At 39.0% G+C, this 19,553-nt stretch overlaps 1 protein-coding gene across 1 annotated transcript; it reads left to right on the top strand.

The window, feature by feature from the left end:
- Nucleotides 1-2,075: 2,075 nt before the first annotated feature.
- LOC129249900 (uncharacterized) lies at nt 2,076-4,885 on the top strand. Its single transcript, XM_054889566.1, has 2 exons — nt 2,076-2,464; nt 2,512-4,885. Exons 1-2 carry the CDS (start codon nt 2,076-2,078, stop codon nt 4,883-4,885), a joined length of 2,763 nt encoding a protein of 920 aa, XP_054745541.1.
- Nucleotides 4,886-19,553: the final 14,668 nt, after the last annotated feature.

Raw genomic sequence — 19,553 nt, 5'->3', positions numbered from 1 at the left:
ACAGGAGCTCTGGGTCGTGTAACTTGTGCGCTCCTATAAAAGTCTTGATTTTACCACGGATATTCTGAGAGGTCGTGTAACTTGTGCGCTACTATAAAAGTCTTGATTTTACCACGGATATTCTGAGATATAAAGAAGCTCTGGCAGTTTAAGCGGAAGTGGTACTGTTGATGATTGCAATTGTAAGGCGAAACGTTTGTACGAGTGAGTTGCAATTGGGAAATAAGCAGATTAGCCTGGTGGTGTTTCTTTTGGTATTCCTTTTATTCACTTCTTCGCGCGGATCAGTGTCCTAGTATTTGGAAGGAGAAGCGACGTCTAGCGGAAGGATCAAATACTGAAACAATTTGTTGGTTGGTGTATTAGCTAAAGGAGGTGAAATACCATCCTATAAAAGGTATAAGGCGCAACTTAGCATCCTGGAGAAAAGAGAGCTGACCAGCTGTCCCCAATGGACACTAAAAACCAAACCCCAAAAATGCACAAAATGAGTACACAAAAAGTTGTTGATTTGGATGTAGAAACTCTTAAGCTTATAATCAAAGAGAGTGACGATGAGATGCTTGAAAAATTAAATGAATTAAGTAGTGATGTTGCGGAGCTAAAGAAACAAAATGAATATTTATCGCAGGAGATCGAAAAAATTAAAGCTGAAAAGAATATGGATAAAATAAGACTCGCCCAGTTGGAAGAACATATCAAAAAAACAAAATTTAATTTTCAAAGGCCTTACTGTAAGTAAATCGACCAAGGAGGCAGTTGATAAAGTGTGCAAGAAAGTATTACAGATAAACGACGCATCAATTGTCAAATCGACATAGAAAATCATCGAGCGAGATGGAAAAATGACGGTGCTGGCAGAAATCAGATCAGAAAAGGATATCGGAGATATTTTCAAAAACTCAAGTAAGCTTGCGGGAACAACAATCTATGTAGAAAGAGATCTTAATTTAGAACGGCAACAAGACAAGAAAGTTATGATGCAGTTGAAAAAGGATATTATGGCGATTTCCTCTAAACATCGAATTGGCGTCCGAGATGATAGGATGAAAGTAGCAAACAAATGGTTGAGATGGAATGACGATAAAAAGCTGGTATGTGGCATAGAAGATGCAAATATTACTTTGCAACTTCTATATGAAAACAGACTTCAGAACGTTAAAACAGATTATAATAATATATATTGTTAAGTAAAATTAGAAAACGTCTGTCGTAGCAAAATGATTAACAAAAATAACCTTAAAAGTATTAGAATTGAAAATAATTTAAAATGTGCACAAATTAAAATTAATATTATTGCCTTTAATGTCAATGGCCTTGAAAACAAATATATCTTCCCTGCGTTTTTCGACTATGTTAAAAAGCATGACGTTTTTGAACTTAAAGAGACCCACCTAACCGAAGAGAAAATAAATCAAGCAAAGAAATATTTCCCAGATTTTGACACTTACTGGAAACCAGCAGGTCGTAGCAGCAAATTTGGAAGAGCGTCTGGAGGTTGCGTGTATGGAGTTAGTTTCAAAACCGAAAATGGAGTAGATGTGATAAGATTCCACGTAAAGGATGACATAATAACATTTATACCACTGTCACCTGATGTGGCAACGCTGCCAGCGTAAAAATACATCCCTGTGGACGTCAGTCGAGTTGAGCGATATACCCGTTACCGGCAACATCCGAAGTTGTGAAATAAATTGAAATACATACGAATGGTTATACATACGAAATAAATGAGATATATTATATATAGCATTAAAAGTGTGTTTGTGTTGATATTGGTAGTGACTGAGGTAATCGTGAGTATATGACAATTTTCAGAAGTGGATTATGAGCAACCGCCTGAGACTTCGCTGACAACGCACCGTTAAATTGAGACTCCGCTGGCAAAATCGTTTAAATTTGCTACGCGTACGTGTATTTTGTTGTTGCGAAATTCAACGAAATCAATAATCCGAAACCGGAAGTGAACGAAGAAAAATACTTCTAACCGAAAAAGTTCGAAAAAAATTCGAAGTCGCAAATTGGTTCGAAGCAAAGTGCCATTACGCAGCCGAAAAGTATGTGATTTAAAAAAGATGTGCCGTGATGCTGGTTTACCAGTAACGGGTAACAAAAATCAACTAATTGAACGGTTGATGGACAACAATGTATCCGAAAGCGAAAGTGATACTCAAAGTGTTGTAATGCAGCGTTTATCGTCTTTAGAAAAAACTATTTCGGACTTAGTGCTACAACAAAAACAAAATACAACGACATCAAATAATTTTGTACCACCAATATCGTCTTCGCCGGTAAATGTTATTGGTAATATGGAAAAGTCCGCTCCAACCGTTACGAGTACATATACCGTGATGCATCCACAAGTATTACCGAACGCATACAATAGTCAACATTCGCTGTGGACAACCGCTCAAGAGCCCAGCAATGTTAATTTTCCCCAATTTTCTCAATCGGGACACGTCGCGTTTGTGCCGCAATCAAATGCATATGTTTCGCACGCTTGTATGCAAGCACCACCGACTTTCGCCCCACCGACATTTGTGCCACCAGTGACATCTGCGCCGTATGCAACGTACCAAAATCCGCCAGTACCGTACACATTCGATTACGTTCGCGCACCGCCGGTAGTACCGATCACAATCCATACGAGAATGTGCGCGATATTGTTGAACTTTTACCCGTTTTTGACCCATCGTCCGATCGTTCGTTAACATCAAAACAATTCGTAAAACGCGTTGAAAATCTGAGAAGTGTATATGGGTGGAGAGAATACACACTTTTGTTTGCCGTACAGCAAAAGATGCGGGGATCAGCAAAATATTGGGTTGATTCTCTGCAAGACGTGTTTATTTCGTGGGCAGAATTCGTTCATAAATTTCTGCTAAACTTTCCGTGCATCGAAAATGAAGCCGATGTGCATCTTAAGATGGCACAAACGAAACGGCAAAACAATGAGTCCGCTCAAGAGTTTTATTACCGCATGCTTGCCTTAGGTTCAAAAGGTGGGTTAGCCGACTCGAGTATTGCGCGCGATATTATAAACGGCATTAATGATTCAGATTTACGTAAGAAAATTTCTAATAACTATACGCATTGTCAAGATTTACTAAGTGACATTATTAACTTTAATATTTATAACGAAGTGAAAACCGCGCCACCTAAAATGGTATTCAAAACAAACGCGTCGATAGAAAAACCGCCGAATCGAAAGTTTCCGGTTACAGAAAATCAAAAGCCACAAACACCGTTACCACTCGAAAAAGTTAAGTGCTATAACTGCTTTAAATTTGGACATTATTCCGTAAATTGTGCCGAGCCACAACGGAAGCCGCGCTGTGAAAAGTGCCAACGCACAACGCATAAAACCGCAGACTGTTATGTAAAAACTGAAAACCGCATTAATATAATTGATCAGCGCGCATGTGATGATAAAATAGTTAAAACAATCAAAGTGAACGGTATAGAAACTCTAGCATTTGTGGACCCTGGTAGTAGTCGTACACTTATTCGTAAAACATTCGCGCGTAAAATCCGAGACGTGCGTGAGCAACTCACAATATTGAAAGGGTTCGCGGGCGGACAATATGCTAGTACCGAAATTGTAAGTGCGATAATAGAAATTGACGGTAATAATAATCCAACTATTATGCCTGTCATTGACGATGATTTCTTGTGTGAAGCCGTATTGTTAGGACGAGACGTATTGTGCCGCGCGGGTAATCGCTTAGTTATTGAACAAGATCAGTGCCGCATAGAAGACATAAATAAAATTGACGTTACAAATGATTTAAGTGTAATTGATCGCCAGAGCTTGCAACAACTACTAACACAACACGCTGATGTTTTTGCAAGAAATTTATCTGAAATTGGTAAGTGTGATGTTGCAAAAATGAGTATCGAATTAAACATCAACATACCAATTTGCCTTAAGCCGTACCGTATTCCGTTCGCTAAACGCGCGATCGTCTCCGAAATCGTATCTGAATTATTGAGCAACAATATAATTCGACCGAGTGAGTCACCTTACGCCGCGCCAGTAGTTCTCGTCGAAAAAAAGAATGGCGAACATCGCTTATGTGTGGACTACCGCAGTCTAAACAAAGTTACTATAAAAAGACCTTATCCCATGCCGATCATGGAAGAACAGTTCGCGCAACTTGCCGGAAATAATTTTTTTACAACGCTTGATCTACGTACCGGGTATCATCAAATTAAAATAGATGAATCCTCAAAAAAATATACCGCTTTCGTAACTACTGACGGCCACTACGAATACAACCGCATGCCGTTCGGTCTGGTAAACGCGCCCGCTGTGTTCCAATGTATGATGGATAAAATTATTGCACAAATGCCGCGCGGTGAAGTGTTAGCATATTTGGATGACGTTATTATTCCAAGTAAAACTATTGACGAAGGACGTAAGCGACTCGAAAAAATTCTAAAAATATTAAAACGTTATGGACTTACATTGCGCATGGACAAATGTAAATTTCTTAAAAATGAAATTGAGCATTTGGGCCATGTAATTAATAGAAACGGTATAACGCCGGGCAAACGTAAAGTAGCCGCGATCGCAGATTTTCCGCCGCCTAAAAACGTCACAGAGGTCCGAAGATTTCTAGGTCTTACTGGATTTTTCCGAAAATTCGTCCCTAACTATTCGATCATAGTCAAACCAATAACGCAGCTGCTACGTAAAGAAGAACAACAAAAGTTTGTGTGGGGCGAAGCGCAGCAACGATCGTTTACTGAGTTAATAAAAAAACTGTGCAATGAACCACTTCTTGCGCTCTACGATTCGTCCGCTCAGCATGAGGTGCATACCGATGCGTCTAGTGTTGGGCTGGCAGGAGTTATGCTGCAATCATCTGATGGCAAAAAGTAGCAACCAGTGTTCTATTATAGCCGACGTTGCACTGACGCAGAAAGCCGCTACCATAGCTACGCGCTAGAAGCGCTCGCCGCTGTCGAAACGCTGGACCGCTTCCGCATATACTTACTCGGGAAACCGTTCCGCCTCGTAACCGATTGCTCCGCGCTCGCAAAAATTAAAGAAAATAAAGAACTTAAGCCGAATATTGCACGTTGGTGGCTCAGGCTACTCGAATTTGATTTTGAGTGTATCCACCGCCAGGGAAGCTCGTTATCCCACGTGGACGCGCTCAGTCGTATGCCGGTAGAAAAACCAAAAGAAATAGAACCAGCCGGTTTCGTACTTACAGTGACCGCAGATCAGCGCGACTGGCTTTTAACAATGCACCTGCAAGACACCGCGCTCCGTGAAATAATACAAATTCTTAATGGTGAATTAAAATCCGAACGTGAAAAACAATTGAGTACCGAGTATCAACTAAAAAATCAGAGACTCCATAAAAAACTACCAAGCGCGCTAGCGTTTGTCGTTCCGAAAGCAGTGCGCTGGCGGGTTGTTAAATCGTGTCACGATGACGTGGGACATCCCGCGCTTGAAAAGAGAATCGAGAGAATCAAAGCGTTTTACTGGTTCGCTAATTTACGACGCTATGTTAAAAGTTATATTTCCGCATGCGTACCGTGTTGCTACCAAAAAAATCGGCCTGGTAAAATTGAAGGTAGTATGCATTTCAGCCAAATCGATCCCATCCCGTTCCGCGTTATCCATATCGATCACATGGGCCCATTCATTCGCAGTAAACGTGGCAACTCGTACGTTCTCGCGGTATCGAATGCGTTTTCAAAATTCTTAATTGTGAAAGCCGTGCGCGATACCAAAACAGCACCCGTAATCAACACTCTCAACGAAATATCGAGCTATTTTGGCTTACCAAATCAAATCGTAAGCGATAGAGGAACCGCATTTACGTCTAAAGCGTTCGAGAATTACTGTGACGAAAACGGAATACATCACACCAAAACTGCTGTACGTACCCCGCGCGCTAACGGCCAAGTTGAGCGCGCCAACCAAATTATTCTCAATTTTCTCCGAACGACCACGGAAAACCCCAAAGACTGGGATGTAAAAATTAAAGATCTTCAATGGACAATTAACTCGCAAAAAAATTGAACTACGGGTTTCTGTCCAAATGAGCTCGTATTTGATTTTAAATTACGCGACACTATCCAAAATCGTCTGCTGGCTGCAATTCAGGATGATTTGTCGGATTCCAATAATACGTTACCAATAGAAGAGAGACGTGAGCAAGCCGTTACTAACATAAACGACGAACGCGCTAAATGGAAATTGCGATTTGAAAACGACATGCCAAACCGTCAACATACAACGATAACGACCTTGTCGTAATTGAAAATGAACCGTCCGCTGTTGGTGAATCCCGCAAATTAGAACCGAGATATCGTGGTCCGTACATTATATCCAAGGTTCTCGGCAACGATCGATATCTTATCGAAGACATACCAGGTATGCAAATCACGAAGAAGAAATTTTGCTCAGTTTACACATCAGACAAAATAAAACGTTGGTGCAGTAGTGCACCTGAACTTGACGACGATGATTCCGACCATGAAATCGAGGGCGATTTACCTGCAGGAGTGGCCGAGCTGTCACCTGATGTGGCAACGCTGCCATAAGCGTAAAAATAATATACATCCCTGTGGACGTCAGTCGAGTTGAGCGATATATCCGTTACCGGCAACATCCGAAGTTGTGAAATAAATTGAAATACATACGAATGGTTATACATACGAAATAAATGAGATATATTATATATAGCATTAAAAGTGTGTTTGTGTTGATATTGGTAGTGACTGAGGTAATCGTGAGTATATGACACCACTGTATATAAGAGAAGCAGCTTGGCACGAAGAAATTGAGGTGGTTAAGGAATTTTTCAAGGAAAACACAGAGAAGATTTCAGTTGTTATGGGAGATCTAAATGTTAGAGTAGGAAATATACAACAGAATATCGAAGACTTGTACACAGCTACATTCTCAGCATATATTGGAAAAAGGAGCTCAAGTGACGAGGTATTAAATAATAGAGGCAAAAATTTTATGGATTTCTGTGAAGTCTATGGTCTAATTATATTGAATGGCAGAGCAGCTGGTGATGAGGAAGGTAATTTGACTTAATATACATAAGGGCAGTTTGTAATTCCGTAAACAATATATGCGCAGTTTCCCAAGAAGGTTTGAAATACATTGAAAGATTCGAAATTGACTCAAAAGTATGGTCTTACCACATGCCAATTAAATTAATATTAAAAATAAATATGGTATTAAACGAATTGGAAAACATCAACTTATTGCCGAAAGTAGTGCTTAAAGAAAAAGATAAGTTAAATTATCAATTAAAACTAAACCAATATCTAAATAAGTTTAAAAATGGAGGAGAAATAATGGATCTGAAGAAGCTTACCAACGTAATAAAAATGTCAGTGCCACAGTCACCTGCCAGAAATATTAAAAACACTTTTAAAAAAGCATGGTTCAATTTCAAATGTTTTAGGGCTAGGGAGTTATCTTTCAAATATCTGAATGACTTTAGAAAATCTAACATTGCAGACGATAAGCAAAAATATCTACAAACAAATCAATTTTATAGAAACGCATGTGAAAAAGCAAAGAAAGAATATTACGAAAAAATTAAAAAACGAATCAACAAAACTGCAAATGCAAAAGAATGGTGGAGTTTATCGAAGGATATAAGAGGAAAGTCATTTCAAGTTGGTACAAATATCACTGCGAACGATTTTAAATACTATTTTCAAAGCCTACTAAACCAACCGCAATTAACACATGACATTTATTACGCAGGTGCGCTATGTAAAGATGACATGAATGTCTCGATAAAGATATAACTTTTATGGAAGTTGAGAAAACCATTGAAAATGCTACAATAAATAAAGCGCCAGGAGAAGATAGAATACCTTATGAACTGCTAAAGTTTGCTTTGCCAGAATTTCAGTTGGAGTTAACAAAGGTATACAACATAATTTTTGAGATGGGAAGAATCGATGAAACTTTTGAAAAAACGATAATTTTCCCAATTTTTAAGAAGGGAGATGTAAATGCAGCCAGTAACTATCGGAGAATATCGTTTATGAATTCTATCGCAAAGGTGTTAATGGAATTGATAAACGCAAGACTTGCAAATTGGGTAGAAAAAAACAACGTGCTCACAGAACACAGAGCACAACGTGCTTTAGAAGAAACTATTCAACTGTAGATAACACTTATAATCTTGCGTCTATTGTACATCTAAAGTTTCATGAAAATCAAAAAGTTTACGCATATTTTGTTGATTTCAAGGCGGCGTTCGACAGGGTGCCGAGGAGACCGTTGATTTATAAACTTCGACAGATGGGAATATTTAGCAAAATAACGAACCTCACGATAACACTGTGGAACAAATTCAGGTTAGCAAAAGTTAGGTCCATTCTGAGAGTGGCGGGTGAAAATAGAGGCGAAATTAGAAGACCCGTATCGCGGCGTTTGTTTATGTTAGTTCGAATTTTTTTTTAATCGGCCTTCGAAGTTTGCAGTCAAATGCCGATTTTCAGTATATTGTTTATATGGTTTTTTGGCTATAACTCGTCGACTAATTGATATTTTTTCAATCTGTAAAAGCCAAATTATTGCTAGAGACCTGTGCAATAATTACAATTTTTGAAAAAATTGATTTCGAAAATTTTTATGGTACTTATGAGGCAAAATGTTGGAAAAATTATTTTTTTTTCATGTTTTTTGAAAATATTTTCAACAAAACTAAGTCTTTTTTACATTTTGTGTGGTCTATAATATGCTTCTCAGTTTCTTAAATAAATGTAATTTGAAAAAAAATTGTCTTAGTCGACAATTTGCGCTTTAGGCATACAGTCATAATACAAAACTTGCGTTTTTTGAGCTTAATATTAATTTATTTCTCATTTTTTATTTACCAATTTTGTTCAGTGTTGGTTTTGAAGAAACATAGAAAAAGAAAATATAAAAATATGGAAAAAAATATAATTTTGAAATGTTAATAATGAAAAGTTTTAAGTAGAAAAATAAAATAAATTAAATTAATAATTTGGCCAGCTGCCGTTTAGCAGGCGGCTGTGGATCAACATCACTGCTCTCTCTAATGTCTTGGTCATCGTCATCATCATCAGAGAGATCGATTATTTCGTCCAACAGATATTCTGGATTTTCATCTGTGTCTTCCCCTTCTTCCTCTGTTTCCTCGTCTTCCTCTTCTTCAAAGGTGTTTTTATACCACCAACAAATTTCAGCGAGTATCGCATCTGGAGATTTCTTTCCTCTGTACCTGAAACGAAAATAGTTTTCAATCGTTAACATGTTTAAATTGTGCACTCTGACCAAGATATTAGAAAAATCTAGGAATTCAAAATATGCACACTCTATAGTTACCTTATTTCAAATGGAAGCGCAGTTTGGTGATGACGTTCGCCTTGCTCATCAGATTCAGTTGGCAACTGTTGAGCGAGTTTTTCAAGATGCTGATGCAAGAGATGAATTTTGTATGACATATTAACCCAAATTTCAGCGAAAGCTGCCAACATGTTTGCAACAGATTGCCTGTAGTTTTCTTCACGTTCTTTACCCAAAAGTCCTTTGATGACTGCTTTCAATGCGAGCCATCCATTTAATTCTCGGTCTGTCAGAACTTGCTCAAAATCTTGACGACTCATTAGTTTCCGTATGTCGGGACCATTAACAACCCCTTCCTGAATTTTGGCCTTACTTAGTCTTGGGAAAATATCTTTCAAGCGGTTGAATACTGCTGGTCTTTTTGCGATACATTTCAAAAAATTTTTAGCAATGCCAAGTTTAATGTGGAGCAACGGCAACAAAATTTTCATTTCAGGAACAAGACTTTCGTGTAGCCTATTGTCATTAGGCCATTTTCGCCCAATTCGACTACTCCAGTTATGTTGTTTGTACTGGTTTCTTCCTTTAATACCTTCTCCGTATCGTGAATCCCAATCGCACAAAAAACACGGATATTTTGGACGGCCAGATGCTGTTAAGCCTGTAATCAAGGAAACTACTTTGAGGTCGCAGCAAATGCGCCATTGGTGTTCGTTATATTCGACTACTTCCAGAATGTCTTTCAATTTATCGAAAGTTTCACTAGTGTCAGTGCTATACGCAATCGGAACAGAAGGCATTCTATTTGTCTTGTGCAAAAGCACAACTTTTAAGCTGATTAGTGAACTATCGATAAAGAGACGCCAATCATCTTTTTTATAGGTTAACCCTATCGCCTCCATTAACTTTTCAATATCGTTGCAATAAGCGAAATTTTTTGCATCATTGACATTGAAGAACTTTTGTAACTCTTTTTGGCGTTTTCGATATGCTGTTACTTTTGTACCTTTCGTCAGCAAATTATTTCCTTTCAAAAATGACGCCAGTCGTTCTGATTTTTTCTGAGTCAAACACAAATTTGCAACAATTCCATCCAATTGGTTTTGTGTTATTAGGATTGGGTCCTTTGATGTTTTATTTGATGTACCTTCACCAGGGTTGAATTCTGAGGAGAAATCCATGGGTGTGGCAGGGGTGGTTGTAGTACTGATACCTGTTTGAAGATCAGTACTTCGGTATGTTGGTACTGGAACGAATTCTGAGTGCGGTAATGGTAATTGGACACTTGACACTGCTACATAAGTTTTATTCTTTGTTTTCCTTCTATTCAAAGTTTTATTGTAGTTGGTACATCCATAGCAATTTTCTTCTTGATGTGGGCTATTATCTGACCAAATCATTGGTACACCAAAAGGCATAGCCTTCTTCTTTTCACTTTTCCATTGCATAAGAATTGAATAGCAATTAAAGCAAACTTTTTTAGGGGCATAGTTTACGTCATTGATAAACTCTTGCGAGAAATATTGTCTATAGATTTCCAAAAAAGAATCAGTCACATTGCCGCATTTTTCATCGCTTACTATGAAACGTCCACAAATATTACAAAAATGGTTCATTTTACATGTTGGTTCCGACATTTTTAATACAATATATATTATAGAATGTTTTTTTTTGTTAATTTTATGAAACTGATACACTTAACTTAAATCACTCAATAAATGAAATAGGTTCCAAAAGAATGAATAGCAAATTTTATCACGACCGAGCGAAAATTAAAAGACATCAGCTTCGGCTGAGTTTCGAGTCTTAACTGAATCTTTATTTTTAAAATTAGTTCGCATGCAACACAAATGTTTACAAATATTATTTTAATAGCTATTGATTGTTCCTGGAAATTCCCTTTCTTAATTGTATTCTGGGAATTTCCTTTTCCTTAATTATTTTTGGAACATGCATTCTTCTCGGAAAATCCCTTTTTTAATCCATACTTAGCATTTCCTTTTCTTTACTTGTTTTTGGAATGTTCCTAATTCTTGAAACATCCCTTTTTAACTACTTCTACCGAAATCGATATTTATTTAATGGTTTCGGGAATTTTTAATTACTATGTGTTTACTAGGAATTTTGGGTTTTTTTACATTAGTTTTATGTAATGAATGTGTGTATATCGCACAAATTTTCGACTGATACTATATTTTTTTCCATGATATTTATGTCATGGATTGAAAACTATATTTTAGATAAGAAAAAAAGCGAAAAAAATGAGTTGCTTGCCAGATATTAAGAAATAATAAGGAAAACGTTAATTTTTCGAACATTTTGTGACTTTCGTCAAAGTAGCTGCCAAAGTATTTAATCCCGTAATTTTCTTTTCAAATTACATTTATTTAAGAAACTGAGAAGCATATTATAGACCACACAAAATGTAAAAAAGACTTAGTTTTGTTGAAAATATTTTCAAAAAACATGAAAAAAAAATAATTTTTCCAACATTTTGCCTCATAAGTACCATAAAAATTTTCGAAATCAATTTTTTCAAAAATTGTAATTATTGCACAGGTCTCTAGCAATAATTTGGCTTTTACAGATTGAAAAAATATCAATTAGTCGACGAGTTATAGCCAAAAAACCATATAAACAATATACTGAAAATCGGCATTTGACTGCAAACTTCGAAGGCCGATTAAAAAAAAATTCGAACTAACATAAACAAACGCCGCGATACGGGTCTTCTAATTTCGCCTCTATTTTCACCCGCCACTCTCAGAATGGACCTAACTTTTGCTAACCTGAATTTGTTCCACAGTGTAATACTAGATCTGCGGTTTGGACGGGAAAAGAAGTATCCGACTATTTTGAAACCTGCACTGGTGTGAAACAAGGATGTCTGTTGTCGCCATTATTGTTCACTTTATACCTAAACGATTTACACGACTATTTAGAAGGTGGACTACTGGTTGAGGGCATGAATATACGTCTTCTCCTTTATGCCGATGATATTGTTCTTCTGGCGGATAACCCTAAAGTCATGCAATCCATGATAAATAACCTGGAGAAATACTGCGCTGAATGGAATATGGAAGTAAAACCAAATAAATCGGAGATGATGGTCTTTAGAAGAGGTGGACGACTTTCCCAGGCAGAAAAATGGTGGTACCAAGGTGAAGAAATTAAATTGGTGGCCGAACATAAATATCTTGGTGTCATTCTCACACCCAAAATGGCATTCGGCAAGCACTTAGAAGCCAGAAATACTTCAGCAAAAGCTAGTATTAATTGCACATGTAACGATTTTTTAGCGAAGCCATTCATTTCATTAAAATCAAAATGGAAGTTGTTCCAAGCGGTATGCAGAGCGATACAAACCTACGCAGTGCAAGTTTGGGAATATGCCTTATTCGATGAGGTAAATAAACTTCAACGTTACTTTATTAAAAGAATCCTCAAACTACCCGAGTTCACTCCAAATTATGGAATAACATTAGAAACTAATCTAGAAGATAGCCACATGTATTCTTTAGAACTACACATGAAGTATATATGGAAAACTATTTATAAATATAATTGCAACAGACTCCCACACAAACTAACACAAGGCATCTTAAGTAAAAATGTGTTTTGGTTTTAGCATCTGAACCACATGGGAATGGAGTTCGGTCTGAAGTTTGAAGAAAACATCACCGCTATAGACTGGCAAGATCGCTCTGTGCAACTTGTTACCGAAATGAAAATAAAAGATATCAACATGGCTAGGCAAAAAGCATAGTCAAGCGCGACGCGAATTCACAGGGTTGGCCATATTAAACTGACCCATTGAGTAACCCTATAACTTTTTACTGTAATTTGAAATCTAAGGTTTACGTCAACAAGCCAAAGACACTAGGCGCACTTAAGGCCAATATCCGACGGGAAATAGCCGCCATATCGGCCGAGACGCTGGCCAAAACTATGGAAAACGCCGAAAAACGGGCACATTACGCTATACGAGCTAAGGGCGACCACTTGCGCGATATCATATTCAAAAAGTGATGTAAACGAATCTCCTTGAACTAAATTAAATGTTTTTCACAATGAAACACAAAAAAATGTTTCTTTTTCCATATTTTTTTAATAATCACATGGGTCAGTTTAAGATGGCCAACCCTGTATAAACATTTAGACTACTCAAAAGGGGAATCATATATTAAAGAAGATATGCGGCTAGCTGGTATTACGACAATTTTCAAAGCAAGATGTGGTTTACTGAAGCTAAATGCAACTACGTATGGAAATGCTCAGAAAATATGCACCCTCTGCAATTTAAACGAGGCAGAAGATATGCAGCACTTCTTAGGAAGATGCCCGATACTGAAGGAGATCAGAACAAAATACCTAAACGCAGCGAAGCTAAATGAAGCAGAAGTAATAGATATACTTAATGGTCATAATTGGAAAAGACTAACTTGTTTTATATACTCAGTCTTACGCTATAGAAATTTTCATGCGGAGTTTAATTAATTTTTGAGTTGCGACAGACAACATTGTTAGTGCCACAAATTTATTATTGCTTTCTTTATATATTTATATATTTCAACGAATTATTGTAAAAATTATTGAAATGTAAGATGAAATATTTATAAATAAATAAAGAATTACTACTACTACTACGAGTACTAATGACAGGAGCTCTGGATTCAAAAGCTAGACTGGGATGAATCGATTCTATTACAGCTTGACACTAGATGGAAAAACTTTAGAACCTGCTGCTTCCATCAGTTAGCATTCCTCAGTATGTAAATACAGAGTCGAAGCTGCCGAATTCATGGATTTTCCTACGCTTCAATAAGAGCGTATGACTGCTACGTATATTTACGTAGCCAATCCCCTTGTGGTACAAAATGCACGCTGCTTACTTCAAAGTCTAGAGTGGCTTCACTGAAGACTAGATCTCTTCCGCGTTTAGAGCTCTCGGCTGCCCACCTTCTTGCCAAATGTGGTCAAGAATTTCACCAATGTTGAGTCAACCAATAGAAAAACCTATTTTCTGGACAGACTCTAAAAGAGTTCGGCATTCGATTAAAACGAATCCATCTTCGTTGCAAACTTTCGTCACAAATAGAGTGTCCGAATTCCAAAAGTGGACCCAGAATGTGTCGTTGCGTCATGCACCCACAAAACAAAATCCAGTCGATCGATCAAGTGTCTCGATGATAAAACGTGGACGAATTGGGTAATTCAATATGGTTTAGTGGGCCATCGTTCCTCCTAGAATACTCTGCTACATGGCCACAAAATGTCAACTCGGTCTCTCTCCAAAACAAGAGGGCATTGTTAGCGCTTCAAATATGTCTGGTAAAAGCTCGAGAAACCTCTTGTCGAGCTGTAAGAGAATGCATTCACTGTCTTCATTATAAGCCAAAATTGCAAGACCAGATCATGCGCAATCCACCCGTCGATCGATTATGCGCCCAACACAATATGTGAGGTAGATTATTGCCGGCCCATTCACATAACTTTAAAAATTCGCCGTCGCGCTCCCGTGATAATGCATGTATATTGCCATTTTCATGTGTTTCGCTTCAAAGGCAGTTCCTTAGAACTTGTATCTGATTTAACTGTTGAGAAATTTATTTTCGCCCTCAAAATATTCATTGGGCGTCGAGGAATGCCAGCCAAAATATACTGCGACAACGGGACGAACTTTGTCTGAGCAGAGAGGAAACTGAGGGAGCGTCGGGAAGCCTTTCTGTAACAGAAGAAGAGGATTCTCCAACACATCTACATACCTCCGGGGGCACCCCACTTCGGCGATCTGTGGGAAGCAGTAGTGAAGCCGGCCAAATATCTGTTAGTGCGCGCCGTAGGCAACGCGCTGTTAAACGTAAGAAGAAGAAACGGTAACGTTTTTCGTCTCGGCGGTATTGAACTCCTGACCGCTCGCACCACTCAGCAACAGCCCCAACGATGGCGAGGCGCTAACGGCAGCGCATCTGCTAAACGGGTGCACCCGTAGCCCAACATCCAGGCAGATCAGCTTATCGTCATCCACGAAGACAACGTGCCACCGCACTGGGTAGAGTAATCGCAACCATTCCCGGAGCGAACGGTGAAATTCGACATCGCAACTAAGTCGTGTGAAGGATTTTGGATTCCTTCAAAGTGGCCGGTGTCAAGCCAGATTCTGGCATAAATTCAAATATATAAATTATATTTGCTATCGTTCACTAAATTGTAATTTTTTAATTATAACACTAGGTTAGGTTAAACTTGGTTGATCCTCTAGATCGCACATAGACCAGAAATTGATGCATAGTGATACCAAATGTTAGTATGGAGAGTTTATCTTATAATTTTTCTTTGATTCACAGTTTGGATAATTTAAGTAGGCTGCTAATTGTTTGATCTGCCACACTTTCTAATGTTGAAAATGATGCAGAACCTAAGCAGTTTATTCGTGTTTTGCTAAGTGCAGGGCAGTGGCAGAGTAGGTGTTCCAGGTTTCCTCTCGCGTTAACTTCGATAGATATTGCACATGTATCGTTCTGCACTAGCTTCAGTTTGGCCGCATTCGATGGAGTGAGACAGTGTACTGTCAGTATCTCTACTATAAGTTTTCACTCTTTCCTAAAATATAGTTTGTAGATCTGGCATTGTGCTTGCGTAGCATAATTTTCGCGATTCGGCTGTTTCTTTCCCACCTAGAGTTCGCTTCTTGAATCACTGCTGCATCTATATACCTATAGTCGTTGTTTGCAGAGAGGTGGTTGTATACCGGCCGTGCTAGCTACCGAAAGATTAGTGTCTGCTTTGGCTAGCATACCCACTTTCTCGTTTCCTCCAATTCCTTTGTGTGGATTATCGTACGCAATGTGAGTTTGTCATTACAGCTGCTATTGCATTTATGGCTGCTGTCAATCTAAAATTTTATTTGAGAGTTCGGAGGACTGTTCTTTATGGCTAAGTCTGCGGGTTTCGTTGTCGCGTAGATCTCAGTTTGGAACACACTGCAGTAGTCCGGTAATTTGTATGACTGTTTATATCCTAATTCTGGAGAGAGTACTGCGGGTCCGATTAAAAGTGTGGTGTGTGTAAAGCTGTCCCTTCCGCCATCCATCCTTTTCTATTGGGTGGAGATCAAGTAACTTGTTCGGTGCTGCTGTGGGAGTAGTGGGCATTGCACCCGTTATACACAGCTCCGCAACTCTTTGTACTTTCTCCAGTTTGTTAGCTCATGTCTTCTTGTTCAAACTTGTCCATCATACTAGAATGCCATAGAGTATTATTGATTTTACAACCGCCGTGTAAATCCAATGTGTAAGTCGTGGGGATAAGCCCCATTTCTTACCGAGCACTTTTCTGCAGGCGTATAAGGCATTGAGTGCTTTTTTCGTTCGTTCTCCTACATTGAGCTTCCACGCTTTGAATCGAAATTGAAATTTGAATTGATCAAGCCAAGGAGCTCCAAAAGATTTTGTGACTCCGATATCGGAACCCAAAACTCGTAGTCTTGCTCTATCAAAAGCAGGACACTCACAGAGAAAATGCTCAGTGCTGTCAGCCTCCTCCTAGCAAGACAGGCACATCGGGTCCTCAATGATTCTAATGGTGGTCATATGCTGACCCTATGACCCTGTAATAATACCGACCATCAACCGAACGTATTTCCTTCCAAGTTTTAGTAGAAAGTTTGACAGTTTCCTGTTCGGATTTGTCACAAAACACTTTGCAATTCTGCAGCGTTCTAGACCAGACCATCGCTCTTTAGGCTGATTACATACATAATCGGTGCTCCAATTCATGATTCCTGCGGAACGGATTCCGATTATTAGCTCTGGACTTTGTGGGGGAACCGCTGATCCACGGTTGGCCAATTCGTCGGCAATTTCGTTTCCTTGAACACCGGAGTGTCCTGGAACCCATATAAGTATAAATCTTTTATGTCGTGCGACAGAATTAAACCTCTTCTTACATTCTTGAACAATCCTTGAGGTTTGTTTCGCGTTCTCCAGGGCCTTCAGTGCAGCCTGACTGCCACTGAAAACTCCAATCTGTTTCCTGCTCTATCTCCACTCGATTATCCATTCGGGTACTTTCAGGATGGCAAAAATTTCCGTTTGGAAAACAATTGCCATTTCCCCAATAGCATAGTGATACTTATTACTATCGTTTAGTACCATCCGCCTCCAGACCCTATTTCATTCTTGGGCCCATCGGTAAACAAAATATCCGTCAAAACTCCCTTGATGCATTCTGGATTGCTCTATTGCGTGACACTAAATTTCCTTGTTTCCATATGAAACTATGGGTATCAGGTCGTTTATTGCTCAGATAGCAACTTAAAGATTTCTCTGTGTCCCGAAGTTCCATCTTCGTGCCAGAAACCATCTTTATGGAGTCTATACATTGCTTTTATTGCTTCCTGTTGTATCTTAAGATCCAAGCGGAGCAAAAAACATAGCATTAGAGCATCGCCGGAGGTTGTACTCATGACACCCGTAATGCATAAACATACACTTCTTTGCAGCCTGTATAGTTCTCGGAGTGTGGAGTGGCGAAAGTGATGATTGGTCTGATAAGTGCTGTGTATATCCATAGGACCACAGCAGGTTTCCGATCACAGGTTTTACCAAAGGCTCTGTGGCGTTGCTGAAAAATCCTTAACGCGCGATTCACTTTCAGTCAGTGAAACGTGTATCACCCAAGTTATCTTCTTATCCAAGATGACTCCTAGATATTTAACTTAATCGGAAAGACCAAGTGTCACACCTTTTAGTGTTGGAAGACTAAGTCCATCCAATTTCCGTTTTCTCGTAAACAAGGGATTCACGGGAAGACCTTTTCTGATGCACCAGTCATCGACTTTGTCCAGAATCCTCTGCACTTTCGTGCTAAACCTCCACAGGGATTTATCAGATGTTTGCGCACAGACCTCGGTCAAATATGCTTGGACATGAAAATAGCGGCCCTCCATCTCCGCTAGTAGAGACTCTACGACCAGTTCCACGACAGTCGGTTCTACGTTACCGAAATGACCCGGAATTATATCCGGCCAAGGACTGACACTCCAGTAGCATTCCCCGTAAGTAAGTACGAGGAATGTTTATGCTGCTACAACAACCAGGCACCCCAGCAACGGAGAAAGAACACCCCCTTGGGGACATCCTTGCTTGGCCCTGACGGTGATTAGTTCGTCACTGTTCTCACCAGCGGTTAACAGCCTCTCAGAGAGCATGGAATATATCCACTTTGTAATGGTTTTCTTACCTCCATGTCGCTCGGCAGAAGAACATATTGAGTCGAAAGCGGCATTATCAAAAGCCCCTTCAATGTCTACGAACCCGTCCATTGTGTATTCGTCAGCTTCCAGCCCGGCTTCAGTCTTGCTAACAAGATCGTGTAAGGCTGACTCACATCATTTTCCACTCTTGTAAGCGTGTTGATTTCTACTAAGTGGACTTCTCAGCAATATCCCCTCTCGATTATGATTCTCCACCACTTGTTTTAGACTTTTCAACACAAACGATGTCGAACTGATTGGTCTAAGGCTTTTTGCTATGGAATAGTCGTCTTTTCTTGGTTTCGGAATAAATACTACTCTTACGCGTCGCCAATGGGATGGTATATAACCAAATGCAAGACTATGAAGATCCTTTTCAGGGCCTCAATGAGTATGTCTCCTCCTTTCTTAAGCATTGCAGGATATATTCCGTCAGGTCCAGGGGACTTAAAGTTCTCAAAGGAAGACAAGGAAAACCTTATCGATTCTTTTGTCACTAGCAATAACCAGCTGTACCTAGAGGTTTCACTGTTGCTACCGTTATTGTTCATGCCAGTATCTACTTCCGAGAGAGTTCTACTATCCGGAAAATGGGTTGCGAGTAGAGCATTAAACGTTTCCGATTTGGAATTGGTGTATGAAACATCAGGTTTTCGAATGGAATCCAGCCTTACTGATTTGTCTCGCTGTTTCCCTCATATCTTCGACTTTACTACATAAATTTCTATAGGATTCAAGCTTGGCTTTCGTACTTTTTTCTTATATTCTCTCTGTCTAAGTCGATGATTAGCCCAGTCCTCTTCTGGTTGGGTCTTTAAGGCCTTATTAAGAAGTTTTCTGGACCATACACGAAGCTTCGACAGTTCAGAGTTCCACCAAGAACCTCTTTTTCCTGTCTACTTGCCTGAGTGCGCACAGTCCCTCAAAGCAAATGATTAAAGTACCTTCTTATTTTTCAGCAACATCTTCAATCATTTCTATTGGTTT

Source organism: Anastrepha obliqua, chromosome 6, assembly GCF_027943255.1.
Source record: "Anastrepha obliqua isolate idAnaObli1 chromosome 6, idAnaObli1_1.0, whole genome shotgun sequence".
Taxonomy (NCBI): domain Eukaryota; kingdom Metazoa; phylum Arthropoda; class Insecta; order Diptera; family Tephritidae; genus Anastrepha; species Anastrepha obliqua.
Note: the sequence above shows the minus strand (reverse complement) of the source record. Positions and strands in the feature narration are given on the sequence as shown.